Below are 15,709 nucleotides of genomic sequence, written 5' to 3'. Positions count from 1 at the left end.
CTTATAAAATAAAATAAAAAATGATAAAATAAAAATTCTTTGAAAAATATAATACATATAATATTTTGTGACATTTTGTGATAATATATAGAATTTAAAAATACATATTTAATTTGTTTATATAGAAGAATATAAAATAAATTAATGGTAATATATGCATAAGTATTTTTGTTAAAAAATATTGATAATTTTATTTTTTATTTAATTATTATACAAAAGATACTAATATAATTCAAATTAATTTATAATTTATAATATATTTATATTATAGATTTTATATGGGTATTAGAAGTAGAGTTGCAGCAAGGATATTTATAGGGTAATACATCTTCTCTAATTTTTTTCATTGTACATATAGATATAGAGGCACCAATGTGACTTGAGGAATTGAAATTTTTTGCTTGTAGGCTTACCTTTCCCGGAAAACATACCTGTGGCTATCCTTCACAACATATTTATCAAAGGTGATCAAGTGAGCTTTGAGCTCACCGCCAACGACCTCGAGGCGTCGGCACTGTACCCAGACTACAAGTATACTCCAGTTGATAAGCTCCTGGATTTATGCTTGGTGAATCCACCCAAGCCTAAGCGAGCAGCATTTGCTTAAGTTTTATGATCCAAAACTAGTTAATATTATTGTCTTTCGAGGTTGGAAAATTCCTAAAATTTATGCATAAAGATGCAGTAAGTTTCAAATTCGAATTAAAATGAGCCTTTCGGTTGGATTTTAGAGCCAAACCCACAACAATTGGGTTGTGCTCATTAGCCGAGGTTCATACAGTTGGATAATGAATAAATAAATAAAATAAAATTTAATGGTGTTCTACTTCTATCTACAATTCTCCATGATAATCATCATCTCAAAGCACTATCACATTAATGATCGAAGAGGTGTGATTTGGTTTGTTGTACTAAATGAGCTCAAAATAACGTATAAAATAGTTTATTGATTTTAAATTCATTATTTATTTTCTTTCATTTTGTTTTTCCCAATAATTCTTTTCGAAAACAGTTTTTTGGTCTTCAAAATAAAAAAATAAAAAATAAAACAAATAAACAAGAAAATGCGTTTAGTGACCATAATTTGTTTTATGTTTTGTGTTTTTCGTTCTTAATAAAATAAAATAGGGTGTTTTTGAAGAATATCGTTTAGCTATTTTATGTTATTATTATTTATTTTATGAGGATTGTTTTAAAAAATAATTATACGTATAAATATATAAAAAGATTAAAAATAAAGCATTAGACATAAAAATTATTTTTAAAACGTAATTAAAAATATTAAAAACATATTAAAAATATTTTAGATTTTCAAATAGATTTTTGTTTTACAAAAATTAGAGAACAGTTTTTAAAAACTTTTTTTAGAACTATTATAAAAAATAATTACCAAGTTAAAGTAAGTATTTTCAAAAACCACTTCTCCAAGGTTAAATAATATTTAAGAACCACATTCATAAGCATAAGTTTGAAGCCTTTAAATAGAAATTAGAAGTTCAAACTAACCGTAACACAGTTTATGTTCAACTAGTCAACTGGCTACCAGCCATTAGGATAATAATTGTCCAATCGATCCTCAATTAGTTCTCAACCAATCGAGGCTCAATAACTAGTATAAATAATGTTTTTTGGGTCAACATTTTTGCTCCCCAACTAATTAAGCTTAACTGACTCAACTTATTTCCATGTACTTCAAGTACCAATTGCATTGTTTTTGCAAAATTTGAAACTAGATCAAGGTCAAAAAACCTCAGCTAATAACTTCTTAACCTTTGAAATTATTTTAACCACATTAAAAAAATAATTTTTTTTTTCCTCAAATCAATTTTTCATAAATTTATAAAAGAATTGGAAACTATTTAACACTTGAAAGAACTTAAGAAAGTTAGATGAATAAAATGTAAAATAAAATTCATGATCCAAGTGCATCAACAACCATATAAAGAGATCTTAGAATAGTTATTGATTCATCTTCTCTTTAATATCTTCTTCTTATTCTTAAATTTTTTTTTTTTTTTTTTATATATCTTTGATGGTCTCTTTGAAAATATTTTTACCCAAAAACATACTTAGGATAAATCATTAGTTTCAAACATTATTTTGTAATTATTAAAACCGAGATCAATCAAACTTTGGTTTAACAAACCATTATAAGTTAAAATTGTGTGGTTATATATTTCAAATTAGAGCCTAGATTAAGTACATAAATAGAAAGTAAATTCCATTGAATCTTGAGAGCAAGTAGAGTATGTAGCACATCAGGAAGCACAAGAATTTATCCACCATGCAAATTCTAATGTCAGCTTACAGTAACAATTCTTAATTTTACTTCAACTTCCCTGTTATTTCCCACATATATCTAACTTGAACTAGATGGGATTCAACAATACTAGATATCATCATTTTTCCTTCTATTAGTTTCTTGATTAATTTCTCAAAAAAGTTTTAGAACTTGGATGAGATAAATGGTTGCATATCATATAATTTCCAGCTTTAAAATGTGGATGGATATAAGCAGAGATAAAAATATCGGTAAATAGGGATATATCGATACTTGGATTTACGAATATATCGAAAATATTGGTAAAATATTGGTAGATATTTTGATAAAAATATCGGTATATATTTTAATTAAAATATCGGTAGATATTTTAATAAAAATATCAATGGGGTGAAAGTTATTCAAAATTCATGGAAATGTTTGGAAAAACTTTATAAAATGATAAAATAAGTAAGAATATACATGTTAAAATTATTTTGTAAACACCATTATATCGGTAAACGTGATTATATCAGTAAATTTTGTACTTGGATTTTATGGATATAAAATATGTATTTTGGAAGTGTACACTTAGAATTAGCCTTGATTCGGAGTTAATCCAACACTTCTACACCTAATTCCCAAAATTAAAAATTTTTGAGAGAGATCACAAAACAAAAAAAAAATGGAGCAATAAAAGATCAAAAAGCTTTCAATTCACTTATGTATGAAATGAAATGAATTTTGGGTATCCATAGAATGTTTTTGTCAAACTAGTCGTTACATGATTAAATAACCATTATAAATTAATTCTAGCCATAAGATCTTGATCTAGCCATTAGGAACATTTCGTAATTGTTGGACCAAGTCCAAAATCATTTTCCACCATTGGATCACAAATCTGACCCTAGATACCTTTACAAAAATATAAGTGGAATATGGGCTATTGGATCATCAAAAAAATCAATCTAACTGTTGGATGAAACAGGTATAAAAGGGACCGATTTATTGGCGATTTTTTCAAAAAATGGATGATTTATCGTTGATTTATTGCTCATTTAAAAAAAATCACCAATAAATCGTCAATTTTTTTATACTCTCCACGACCTGTTTTCCGTTGTTGATTTTTCTGCAATTTATCAGTTTTTAATTGATATTTCACCGATAGATCAACGATATTCCCAATTTTTTGCCCAACCGACTTTCGATAACCAATATTATCTCAACAACTCTCGATATTTCAATGAAATATTCTAAAATTTTCAACCCTAAATATAAATGACTATGTTTAAATTTGAGAAGTATAAGAAAAGGATAACTATGCATTCTAATGAACTTTTTTTCCAAGGACTTAATATAATATAAAATTGTTCACCATATGCTAATTATATTGTTATTTGATTAAATCTTGTGAACCGTAAAAGGAAAAAATGGATCTTGTGAACCATGTGGGAAAAAAATAAATAAATTAGATGAAATGAAAGGAAATAAAAAAAAAATGAAACAAAAAAAATAAAAAATAAAAAGATAGGTTAAACTTAATATTTTTTTTCTTAAATGTTTGTCAATGAAGGTGAATCTCAATTATGGACTATACTTAGAAGGGGGTGAATAGGTGTTTTTTCAACCAATTTAAAAAAAATTCCCTACACTTATTATTTAACCATAAAATTTCCCATACTTTTTTTTCTCTTCAAATACTTTCCAACAAAGAGTAAAAGTCACATGCAAGTATGAATGCAAGAATATTGTCCCAACAATTTTCAAATGCAAGTCATATGCACATACTTCAACACTCCCCAACAATGTTCACAAGAACAATTTCTTAATAACACAAATTGTTATTTCTACTAAATGGCTATATCAATATAAATAGAAAAAAATATTCAAGATATCCAAAAAAAATCACTCCTATTTCAACTCATTGTCTATTCATTCAACTTAAATCTGCAACTAATAAATGAAAACTAAAACTAAAAATAAATTAAGGAGTATAATAAGAGAAAAAGAAACAATAATACCATAATTTACATAGAAAACCTCCGAAAAGATAAAAAATCATAGGCCTATCATCGATAAAAAAATTTCACTATAAAGAACAAGCAATGTGTACAAGGATTTAACTAATTCAAGTACTCTAATCCTTCACGAACTACTTGACCAACACCTTCTCATTTTAACTGCATACCTTCATCTTTCGGAACATACTTGGCATCCTCACCAAGCTTGATCTCAACCTCTTCTTGAAGCTTAATTATTTAATCAAGAAGAAAATGGGATTTCACCCAAACCCAAAAATGAAATCTTCTCAACAACCAAACACCTTAAATTTGGTAAGAAAGGAGAGCACAAGAGGCGACTACAAGTTTTTCTCTCAAGTGTTCTCTCACCAAAACAACAAACAATTTTAGGCTTTTAAATAAAAGAAACCCCTAATCCAACAATTAAGATAACATCAAGAAAAAGTAGCCTGGATTGATCTTACCTAAATCTAGATTGATCTTGGAATAAGGCATTTAAACACTTAGTAAAAATATGCTTCCCAACCTCTCTAAGTCCAAAAAAAAAAATATTTCAAGAAAAACAACAATTTGAAATACATGGTTGATTCAATTTCATCCAACTTCAACCTCAACTTCATACTTTAGTCTCTTGACAAATCCAACAACTTGATCTTCATTAAGCAAGTAGTTCGAAGAATGATTTAGAAAGACCGAGTTAGAAAACACTTAGGAATTTTGTCTGGAATTGTCAACCTAATTGAACACTCACAATCAAGATTTGTTTTTCTTCTTACAACTTTTATACAAAATTGATTGAAACTATATAAGTTTATAAAATAATTTATTACATTTGAATTTTCTTTGTACTTTTAAGTAAATTAAATAAAAGAATTTAAATTCTTTTCTATATATTCTTTTTATTTCATACTTTTCATAATCTAAATGTAGCTCCAAGTTCTTTTTTATTTTAAATTTTGAATAGACTTGAGATATTTTATTACTATTTGTTTTTAAATATACTTTATCTAGATATATAATAAATAAAAAAATTTAATTTTAATATAAAACCTAAGTTTGAAAACACTTTTGCTTCTATTTATATTCTAATTCAAATCTTTTCACACTTCAAATAAACAAAAAAAAAATAAGATATAGTATTTTATGTAGCAAACTACATATATAGTGCATTAGGTTATTTAAATTAAGTTGAGAATTTTATTCTATTTATTTTGATTAAGACTCTTGTTATAAAATCAACTCAAAATAATACAAGTAGTATTATGGAGTTATGTGAAGGCTAATGACATTTAAAAAATAAAGTAGACAAATAGGAAATTGAGAGTGTAAATTTAACTAGAAAAAGGAAATCTTTCTAGAAATAAAATTAAAAATGAAGAATTAGGAAGAAGCACCCTCAAGGGTTGCTCCAACACCCTTGAATGGCGCTCTAACATTCAATCACTAACCAGCTTTGGGAGTTTTCCGATTTCTATTCCCAAGTTTTCTAAACTTTGTTTTGGTAAAATAAGGTTTTTAATTTGAGTCCAAGTTCATTAGGATTTATTTCTTATACCTTATATTGTGTGTTTTCAAATACACTTGCCCTAAGCATCACTTCATTATTCTTTTACAATTTCAATACTCTCAAAAAGAAAATCTTTTGCTCATTGGAGTTTGTGGTACAAAATTGCTTCCCCTTAAATTGTTGAAAAGCTCACTAAGGAGTACCAAGATGTTGCTTTGCAAATGTAAGAATAGGTATAGATATCAACAACATAAGTCTCAAATGAACTAGTAACTATCAAGTAAAATTGTGTATTTAGTGGATTTTGTTAAGAAGTTAAATCTTGTTTATATGTTGGCAATTTTGTTCATTTTAATGTTTGGTCATAGAAGTCCTTTTCAATAGAAACTTGCTTTCCATTTAAGATTAAGAGTTTTTGTTCGTTTAATCGGGAAGTCACATCTATGTCTAAAAAGATTTGGCTTGTGGCATATTAAGCTCCTATGAGGTATAAAGAGGTTCAGTTTTGTTTTGAACTTAAAATGATTTAAAGTTAATTTTTGAAAAAGGTAGAACCACTCAAGTGGCCTAAAGCGCTCAAGCAATCCTTATCGCTCAAGCGCCCAAGGCTTTCAAGCAGTGAGTGAGTTGGCTCGAGTGGTCATGTTATTTCTGCAAAGAATTTTTCACGCAGATTCTATTGAGAAATCTTCCAAAACCAAAACTCAAGCTTCAACTTAGTTACCAATAAATACCTCATTATAACCCTTTGAGGGTAGGAGATCTCATTTCATTTGAGAGGATTTCATCAAGGAGAAAACCTAATGTGTCATGCTATTCTCGATCTCTCACTCAAAGGATTCAAGTGTTGAAGACCTTCATCTCTTCAACGAGGCTAAAGTGATCCAATGGAGCAATTGAAGGTTACTATGTCACAGATATGAATCAAGTTGTAAGTACTAGAGAGTAAGTCTTTAAGGTAAAGCAGTCATGTAAATCTATATAACTTGATTTCATATAACGGATTTAGATTAGTATGTCTTAGACTCATGATTTTTTATCTCCACAGTTAATGTGATGTAAAAATCTTATGCACATTGCATATCTTTTAATTTCATTACTATAACATTGACTATTTCGTTATCATTGTTATCCCTAACAACTTGCAAGTTATCTCTAAAAGATAAAAATCATATTTTTATACTTAAAGATTTCAAGTATAGCTCATTTGGTTATACAGGTATCTTTGTTATCTCTTAGGATAAAAATTGAGGATAATAAATTACTCATTCACCCCCCTCCCCTCTTGGGTTTTCCCTACGAGACTTTTAGTTTTTTAGATTTAACTCTACAATTTGTTAATACCATTATTTTTATACTCATAATGTCTCTGGAAAGCTTTATGAGTAGTTTTCCATATAGACTACTTGTCTAACCGATGTAATTGGAAATTTTCAGGATTAATTTATATTTAATATTCTAATCAAAAAACTTGAAAAACAAAAATTAAAACCGGAATTTTCAAGCCATTAATTATTTTTTAAAGTATTTGTTCTCCCCCAAAGTAGTTCTATATATATATAGAAAAGTGTTTGGTCAATTAGGTTTCATTAAATATAAAGACAAACCATAAGAGACAACTCTTAGGTACAGTTAGGCTTCATTAGGCTGTTTTCATTTTCTTTTGTTCTATAATATCCCTTCATGCAGACAGACTATATATATGCATCGATAATGTATACTAACATTTAACATACTTAATCAGTCAAAATGCATGAAGAAGAAGGTGTAGGCATGGACTATGAAAAGAGCAAGATTCTTGTGTTTGGAGGAACGGGGTATCTGGGTAAATACATGGTGAAGACAAGCGTTTCCATGGACCATCCGACGTATGCCTATGTTCGCCCTGTTAAGCCGAATACCAATGCTTCCAAACTAAGAAATTCATCCCTGCTTTTTATAAATCAAACTGAAACTTTTTATAAAAAGTAATATTTTTCTAACTTGCATGTTGAGGTTCTTTCTCAAGTCTTACGTGCTCTTAAGAAAATTAGTCAAAAAAAAAAAACACTTATTAATTCTAAAAAATGGCTCAAGGAAGGTCTTAAAGAAATATGCATCCAATAGTCAATTAGTATGTGGTGGAAGGCGTTTAGAATGATTAATTCATGGCTTATCTCACATCCAATGAAAATGATGGTATGTTTCAAACAAGGGTCTTCCACCTACTCTTTGAAGGCAACTTTGGCATAATGCCAAAATCATTTCTGAAAATATCAAGCAGGCCAATTTTGAAAAGTTGTTTCAACATAAGCTCTTACTGAACTTGTTTTAAGGAAATAAGCTCTTACTGAATTAGTACTTTCTGTTTTTGAAAAGTTAATCCAATTTTACATGAGCTTAAAAAAGAGCTTTAAACTTTTGAAAGTCAATCCAAACACAGCAGTGCATATACACATACACCCATGCAAGCACAACACACGCAGAAGCTTTTATTAAGCTTAAAAAAATAGTTTTTGGCTTTTGAAAAATCAATACAACCCTTGATTATGCTTGAAAATGAGTTTTTTTACTTCAAAGTTAATCCAAACAGAGCCTAGAGTCATTTAGGCCCACCTTAGTGATACGAGATTGACATAGGAGGTTTGAGTGCTTTTGGGACAAATAAAAATCAATAGGGAAATTTAAGATATATCAAAAACAAACCTGCATTTGTTTTTTATGATTGGAAAAGAAAGATAAATTGAATCTAAATTGAAAAACACAGAGGTGAAGGAGTCTTGTAGTAAAGATTTTTTGGGAAGGGAGACCTTTTGGGAGAGGTAGCATTTATTCAAGAACACTCATAACTTGATACATATTCTCATCATCTCTCATTCTTTTTTTTTTCTTTTTTCTTTTTTCTTTTTTTTTTTTTTTTTTTTGAACTCTATAAAAGCCCTAATCTCAACTACCATGAACTCATTTTTTTCTTGCAGGCCTACCTTTCCCAGATAATGTACCACCAGCTATTCTTCACAACATATTCATCATGGGTGATCAGATGAACTTCAAACTCACCGCCGACCACCTCGAGGCATCAGAATTATACCCAGAATACAAGTACACTTCAGTTGATGACCTCCTGGATATGTGCTTGGTGAATCCACCCAAGCCCAAGTTAGCAGCATTTGCATGAGTTTCATCATCAAAACTAGTCATTGTATGAAGAAATAAGACCCCACTTGATATGAGTGTGAAATATTTTAGAAGATCTAATGTAATACTTCAGCCCAAATTTTGGGTTCTTCCATGGAATAATACTCATTTGGGCCTCTTGGAGTTGTGGTTTTCAGTTTGGGAATAGGAGTCATGCTCTTGAAGACATGGATGGATTAAGACTTTGTCGGTATCATCTGTAAATGAATAAGAAACTTGTAGGTGCTGATGTGCGGACTCTCCTGATAATGTACAGGACAAAGTGAACAACGTGAAGGGAGAAAACAATGTAATTTAATGGACTAGAAAAAAGAAAGAACGCTACGTGAGAAAAGACAAGGGATTAGCACAAGGAAACAGTTGTGGCATAGGCTGAGATACTACAAACCGGCAAGGGACAATGATAGGTTGAAAAGAATTTCCTAGAGTGGAAAGGAGACTTCTATCTAGACCTGAACTAGTGCAACACATTGGTTTTTGAGTGATTGGAGGGCTCATCTCTATAGAGATAGTTTGAAGGGGACCCCCAATAGTCTCAATTTCAGGGAAGTGGTATATTTCAACCAGCTTTATGATGAGATATCATGTGATGGGGAGCGGGTAGGAGCATTCTGCTAGTATGCCAACATGTGAGTTTTCCATCTAATATTAAGTTTCAGGCTAGCTATAGTTAAGAATGACACTATTCAGACACAAGTCCAGGCCAAGAACAAAATAGTTGCTGTCAACCAATTCAACGAGGATGACACCAAAATCCTAACTGCTTACAAGAGGTTTTTTCGATTAGGCTCTCATGTTTTTTTCAGCAAATGAGCTGTTCTTCGGCGTACAAAAATGCTTATTGTAACTTGTATTCAAGTAATGGTTTTACAAGCACAGGATTGCAGAGTGGGCCTTCATAAGCGCACTTCCATGCCTTCTTAATTCTATATTCAGTACCCCAAGATACAACCAAGTCCTGATGAAAAAAACTAGTTCTTTTTAGAGATTGTAATATGATCCTAATCACATAAAGAATAAATATTGAAAATTAAAAACATCCAGACTTTCAGTGGCAGCCTGCCACTGGCAGGAACTGCTTCCCCGCCTAGAGCTCATACTTCCATATTAGATTTGTAATTTCTGTTTCTGTCATGGCTGTGGACAATTGTTGTGTCATCTTCTTTCATGTCAGCACAGGTAAATAATGGATAATTCCAGAAGATAATGTTTCCCAACCTCTTGTCTTTGTCGTGATGCTTTTAGAAAGGAGTGCTCCAAATGGCTCCGTCGCCTTCACCACATCTTGCATGAACATCTTTGATTCTCTCCACTGATTTGCAAATTCCACTGCAGCTCCAATCAAATGATGCTACACAGACATTACCAGCCTGTGCCTTCCACTCGCAATCTGAAACCACCAAAATTAAGTGTTCAAAAAGAACCCCATTTGGGAGGAATACTTTTACATGAAAAAAGATGAGTAAAGAATATAATGGAAGAACCGTGTACCAGGTGGAGTCCCACAACATAAGTTGCGATCATCTATGTGCTCAACTTCGAGACCAATAAACCAGGCACCAAGTGACACATCTTCGTTGGCATATTTGTGCAGAATTGGCCTGGATAATCAAAATAGCCAAATCTCCAAGGTTAACAAGTCTGAATAAGATATTAACGATCAATCAAACATCAAACCTTTTCTGATCATTCAAAGCATTTTACCATTGAGAGATAAAAATCTGTTGTTCCATTTGAAAGAAATGGGTCTAAAGTCACTAATATGAAACTGAAACATTTTCAAGGAAATGGCATATGCTAATGCAAGTTATGCAACAATTATATATTTCAGTATCGTAGCCTTATAGCATAACACAATATCATGATCAAGGTGTATTTATCATAAATGAAATGTCAATGAAATCATAATTTCAGTGACTAGAGAAAAAAATTTAAAATATTATATATAAAAACATTTTGGAAGATGGAATCTATGAGACTCTGTAGACTGAAAACCATTATCTGTTCTTACTGGTTGACAGAGATATATGTGGCCAGATCCTTTGAGATGGCATAAATCTGCCCGGTTGCATGCCGAAAGTACTTATTCCCCTCCTCTCCAAATTTCCAGTATTCAGGTTCATGATACTTCACAGTCCTGCAGACAAGAAAGAAAGAAAGCAAGAAGAACTGAAAATTGAGATTCACCATAGTCAACCCAGGAACCAAATCAAGGATCTCTGTTCTCTTCATTAAGAGCTAGTAGGACTTACTTTTGAGAAAGAACGGGTCCAGATTTCATACATCCTATGTACACTCTGGGCTTTGAACGATGGCGGGCAAGTGTTGAAGCTAACATACCTGCATTTTCAAAACAAATAGAAAGTCCCAGTTCAGTAACTACTCTGTGAGGCTAATAGTAAAGCTGGAAAGTACTTGAACTCTACATCCCACCAAACTTGGCTAGTTACCATCTCTAATCGCTATCTAGAAAATAAAGAAAGGAAGAGAAGAAAAAATAAACAGGGAGCACAGACCTAAATTCACATGAACATCATCATCAACCTTGACATAGAACTCGGCATCCCATTGTGCAACTGCCATGGAAAAGAAGGTTTTCGTCTTTGCAGTTAACTCATGGTACCCTTCAATATGCTCCTGCACAGATAGTATAACATGGTTCAAACTGTAATTCCAGCAAAGCATCATATATCTTTCTCATCAACACCGAGCAATTCAAAACATGTTTTCTTACTAGTCTAAGGAAATCTTTATGCTGAGATTCTTCTGAGTCAATCGCTCGATCTAGAATGCTGCTAGAAGTTGCACTGTGTCATCAGGGCAAGTTTTGTTGAAGTCAGATTCCATTATGGATGATATGTTGCAGTATTACGCTTCTAATCAAATCTTATTAGGAAAAAAGGCAAGATTAAATATAGAAATTCAAAGCTTGCAACATACAACATGGAAAATAGGAAAAAGGTGTGAGATGTTTGTAAAGGGTTGATTCACCTTCACCTTTTCTTTTTTTTTTTTCTTTTTTTAATTTTCTTCCATATGTAAACATTAAAGTAGCGTTTTCTGGACATTATCCTTAAAGATACCAAAACTGTGTGTCTCTACTTTGAGTTTGCATAACATTAAATATAGACACTGGATTTGCCATTTTTGTGTTCCATTATAAAATTCACACTCAAAAAGAAAGCTCACTTGACTTGAACTTGTCCCAAGAATGTGTTCTTTTCCTACCTTGCTATGTTGATCAATCAAATCATTCCCTTTGAGAACAATCCTCATGTTGTACTAACTATAAAAGAAAATTTGTTCTATCACCCTTTGTCCTGATGATTCCCAAGTTCGAAAATGGCATACTATAATAAAGGGTACTTCTGATTTGATTTTTCTTAAGTGCAGAATGGTCTAATAAACTTAAGGTACCAAACCAGCTAAAGAAGCCATTCCAGCTCCCTCAAATTCAAGTGATGGAAGAATAACCTGCAAAGAGGTCATGAGCTCATGCCCTGTTCCATAACTAGCTCAGAAGACTTGAAATGGAACTAATGAAAGTCTAAAAGAATAGTCTGGGCTTTGAAAAGATGGTATGCAAGACAAAAATAAAAAGGTTTCTTTCCCAACAATAAAGGCATAAGAATCTAGCCCCATTGTTGGTTGAATGACTTCGGCTCGTAGCCAGATAACAAAAAGGTGCCTAAAAGCCATGAGCTAAACTTTAGGACCATATCACCCATATCCTACATAAATGCCTATACAACTCCAGTACCAATAGCCCCACACACATCCTTTCAAGGTACCTTAGGTATGCAGGAATAGGAATAGAAATAGGAATGAAGATGGAGGTGAATCACAATACTCTTTGGAAGATAGGAATCAAAATCCTTACAAGAATGGGTTTTTTGATTTCTATGACAACGAATTTTTTATTCCTACTTTTATTGTCAGTTCTAATCTAAACATAGGAATGAATGGAAACAGAATGGATTTCCCATTCTCATCTCCTATTGCAGCATTCTAAACATGCCCTCAGAGTACATGCTGCTTCATCAGTATGCTGTGACAAAAGCCAAACTTGAAGTTGATACAATGAAGACGGAATATACAGCCTACAGGTAACAAAATCCCCTCTGATCTCATTAAGAGAAATCACCTTAATTTACCCTATTAAGACCCAATTTTGCAACCTGGTTTCAGAAATCAATTAACAAGGAGTTCAGAATGTCACTGATGATTTTAACCAACCAAACAACAAAAAAAGAAAAAGAAAAAGAAAAAATTGGAAAAATGAATAATGACTTCAAGATCTAATAGTAATTCTAGAATCATGAGAACCAAAAAGTGATTTTCTCAGTTAAAGAAAATTTTCAAGAGCATTTCTCATGTTGTTGGAGGTTGAACAAAATGGTGTCAACATCAGTGCATGGGATGTTCACACAGAAATGGCCACACAAATTGTTAAATGAAAATATGCTCCCAGATATATCATATCTACTTGGTTGCCTGGAAAGAGCCTTCGAGAAACACTGAAGTTAGAGGGTTTCACCAATAATATCCAAACAAAAAAAGAATTAAAAATACAGGCACAACATAAACAGGGAATTCATATGTGAGTATATATAAGGAGAGGAGCATATTTTCTTCAGCATTAATCCAGATGTATAAGTGTGACAAGTGCCTCTTAGTCCATCCAAAACTAATTTTTTTCAAGCTTCGATCTTAAAATTGCAATGATAAGATATCAGTTTTGCCCTTAATTGCCTCACAGATTGGCATTGATAAAACACAATTTAAGGTTGTGTTCTCAATTTATTTAACTAACTCCTGCAATTGTACCACCATTAGTAGTTAAAAAAAAAAAAAAACAATTATTTTTCTGTTGAGAAACCTGAATATCTGATTTTCTTATACAAGAATCACAAACTTCTAGAAGAAAAGGGATTAGAATGGATTAAATCACAATAGCAGATGCTTGACACAATAATAACAAGCACATAAACACAACTCAGCTGAATCAAATAAGTAATATACCTATGACCAATCATGAACCGGACCACAATCCCCTTCTCTCGCTCTAGCTGAAGGAGCTTTTGCCCTAATCAAACATTACAGAGTGAGTTTGTAAATTTTTAAATCAGAGAAACTCATAGCTGATATCAAGTGATAGTAATACCTTTAGGCATCCAAGTCTCTCTGATGGAATCACGCCTTTTTCTACTACTAAAAGCAGTATTTATTCCAATAACCATAAAAGCCTTCTTCCTAGGAGAACTGTCATGAGAAGATCTCATTGCGTCAGGCAAACTTTCTAGGCTCCCTGTCTTGTGGGAAGTCCGAGTAGCAGACAGTTCTATCTGAAGTGTTGAAATTGTCTTGTCCAATGATCTGCAAATCAAACAGAGAATTCACCAAAGGAACCATATTGATGAACAATTCAAGGAAAAAAAACAACCTCCCTACGGGGATTTTAGATGTTCCATGGAAATTCAATGAATTCACCATACTTTTTACATTGGATTTCAAGTAAATAGCATTGGATATAATGACTCAAGCGAGACTGAGTCCCAAATCAAAACTTGAATTTCAAACCAATTCAAATCAATAACTGAGATGTCTCTATCTTACACTTTGAAATGCTTTGAAAACCTAAAATAATCAATCAATTTTTAACCTTAAAAACATAAACTTACTGGATAGCTTCATGGGTCTTGTAAACCTCTCCCATAACATCCTTATCCTGCCCAACCTTCTGAATCATACACACACAAAATACAAAACAATATAAGATGGATGAAAACCCTGAAGATAATCATACAGTAAAAAACAAACAAACACACAAAAAATTCTTGAATACCTTTTTTGATGTACAGTCCTCAGAAATGATTTGTAATTCTTGTTCATGTCTCTGGGTGGAGATCATCTGACGGTTGGACTCGGGTGCAACCCACATCCTGAAACAACAAATAAATAAATAACCCAATTCAGAGAGCATCCAAAAATATTGAAAAATAAAAAATTTAATCTAAATAAGAAAAAGAAAAAACATTTGAATTTCAACAGAAAAAGAAATTAGGAAAAAAAAAAACAGAGAGAGACCTGTTCGTGAAAAGCATCCCAAGGGCGAAGCTGAAGATACAGAGAATGAAAATCCATGTGGGTGAGAATTTTTCGGAGTTGTTCCTGCTCTTCATCCTGGGAATAGGAGGTCAGCCGCTGCCTTGTTCGTTGATCCTTGATCCTTGTTCCTCGCTCTCAAATGGGTCTCTCTCCCCCCTCTGCCTCTCCCTCAAACGGGTCTATTTCTCTCTCCTTCTCTCCCTCCCAAATGAGTCTCTCTCTCTATTTGTATGAAATTGATCTCTCTCCCTACTGGGTTCTCTCTCTATCTCCCAGATGAGCCTTGGAACATGCAACGGTGAGTCTCTCTCTCCTTGGAACATTCTGTTTGTCTTTATACAATACAAAACTGAGTTCAAAAGTCCGGTAATCTTTCCAATTTTTCCACACTTCTTTCATCTTCTCTTATTAATAATGCTATTCTTCACTTCATTCCCATCTCCGTCTTCAATTCATTTTTTCTTTAATCCCTTTGATTGATTAATTAATAATTTTGATTCATGGAAAACTTGGTAAAATGCAGTCAAATTAAAATACAATGAAAAATAATAATATAAAAAATTCTAAAAAAAAAAATTCACACTCCTTATATTCATGCTGAACCTTCGTTTTATAAGTTTCTCTCATTCTTTCTCA

The 15,709-nt window shown here is 31.9% G+C and overlaps 1 protein-coding gene across 3 annotated transcripts; it reads right to left on the bottom strand.

The window, feature by feature from the left end:
• Positions 1-9,710: 9,710 nt before the first annotated feature.
• LOC117918651 (beta-1,3-galactosyltransferase 7-like) lies at positions 9,711-15,394 on the bottom strand. Of its 3 annotated transcripts, XM_034835449.1 has the most exons (12): positions 15,053-15,394; positions 14,811-14,907; positions 14,647-14,705; positions 14,130-14,341; positions 13,988-14,051; positions 11,700-11,772; positions 11,482-11,602; positions 11,218-11,305; positions 10,977-11,102; positions 10,457-10,566; positions 10,184-10,355; positions 9,711-9,923 (listed from the first exon to the last, which is right to left on the bottom strand). In XM_034835449.1, the coding sequence occupies exons 1-11, from the start codon at positions 15,145-15,147 to the stop codon at positions 10,207-10,209; spliced, it is 1,194 nt and encodes a 397-aa protein (XP_034691340.1). In that variant the 5' UTR covers positions 15,148-15,394; the 3' UTR covers positions 9,711-9,923; positions 10,184-10,206. The 3 variants fall into 3 exon arrangements, with proteins under 3 accessions (XP_034691340.1, XP_034691341.1, XP_034691339.1); XM_034835450.1 differs by having other exon boundaries at positions 9,723-10,355; positions 14,647-14,702; XM_034835448.1 differs by having other exon boundaries at positions 9,723-10,355; positions 15,053-15,393.
• Between the last annotated feature and the right edge of the window lie 315 nt (positions 15,395-15,709).

This window comes from Vitis riparia, chromosome 7 (assembly GCF_004353265.1).
Source record: "Vitis riparia cultivar Riparia Gloire de Montpellier isolate 1030 chromosome 7, EGFV_Vit.rip_1.0, whole genome shotgun sequence".
Lineage (NCBI taxonomy): Eukaryota > Viridiplantae > Streptophyta > Magnoliopsida > Vitales > Vitaceae > Vitis > Vitis riparia.
The sequence above is the reverse complement of the archived record's forward strand: the minus strand, read 5'-3'. Positions and strand labels throughout refer to the sequence as shown.

What these genes read in the sequence shown, in the direction of transcription:
- LOC117918651 (XM_034835449.1), bottom strand. Translation starts at nt 15,147, where the DNA reads ATGAAGAGCAGGAACAACTCCGAAAAATTCTCACCCACATGGATTTTC. An exon ending in AAGACCCATGAAGCTATCCA is followed by an intron (nt 14,342 to 14,646) that starts GTAAGTTTATGT and finishes TTTGATTTGCAG; the next exon opens with ATCATTGGACAAGACAATTT. An exon ending in CGGTTCATGATTGGTCATAG is followed by an intron (nt 11,773 to 13,987) that starts GTATATTACTTA and finishes CTGATGACACAG; the next exon opens with TGCAACTTCTAGCAGCATTC.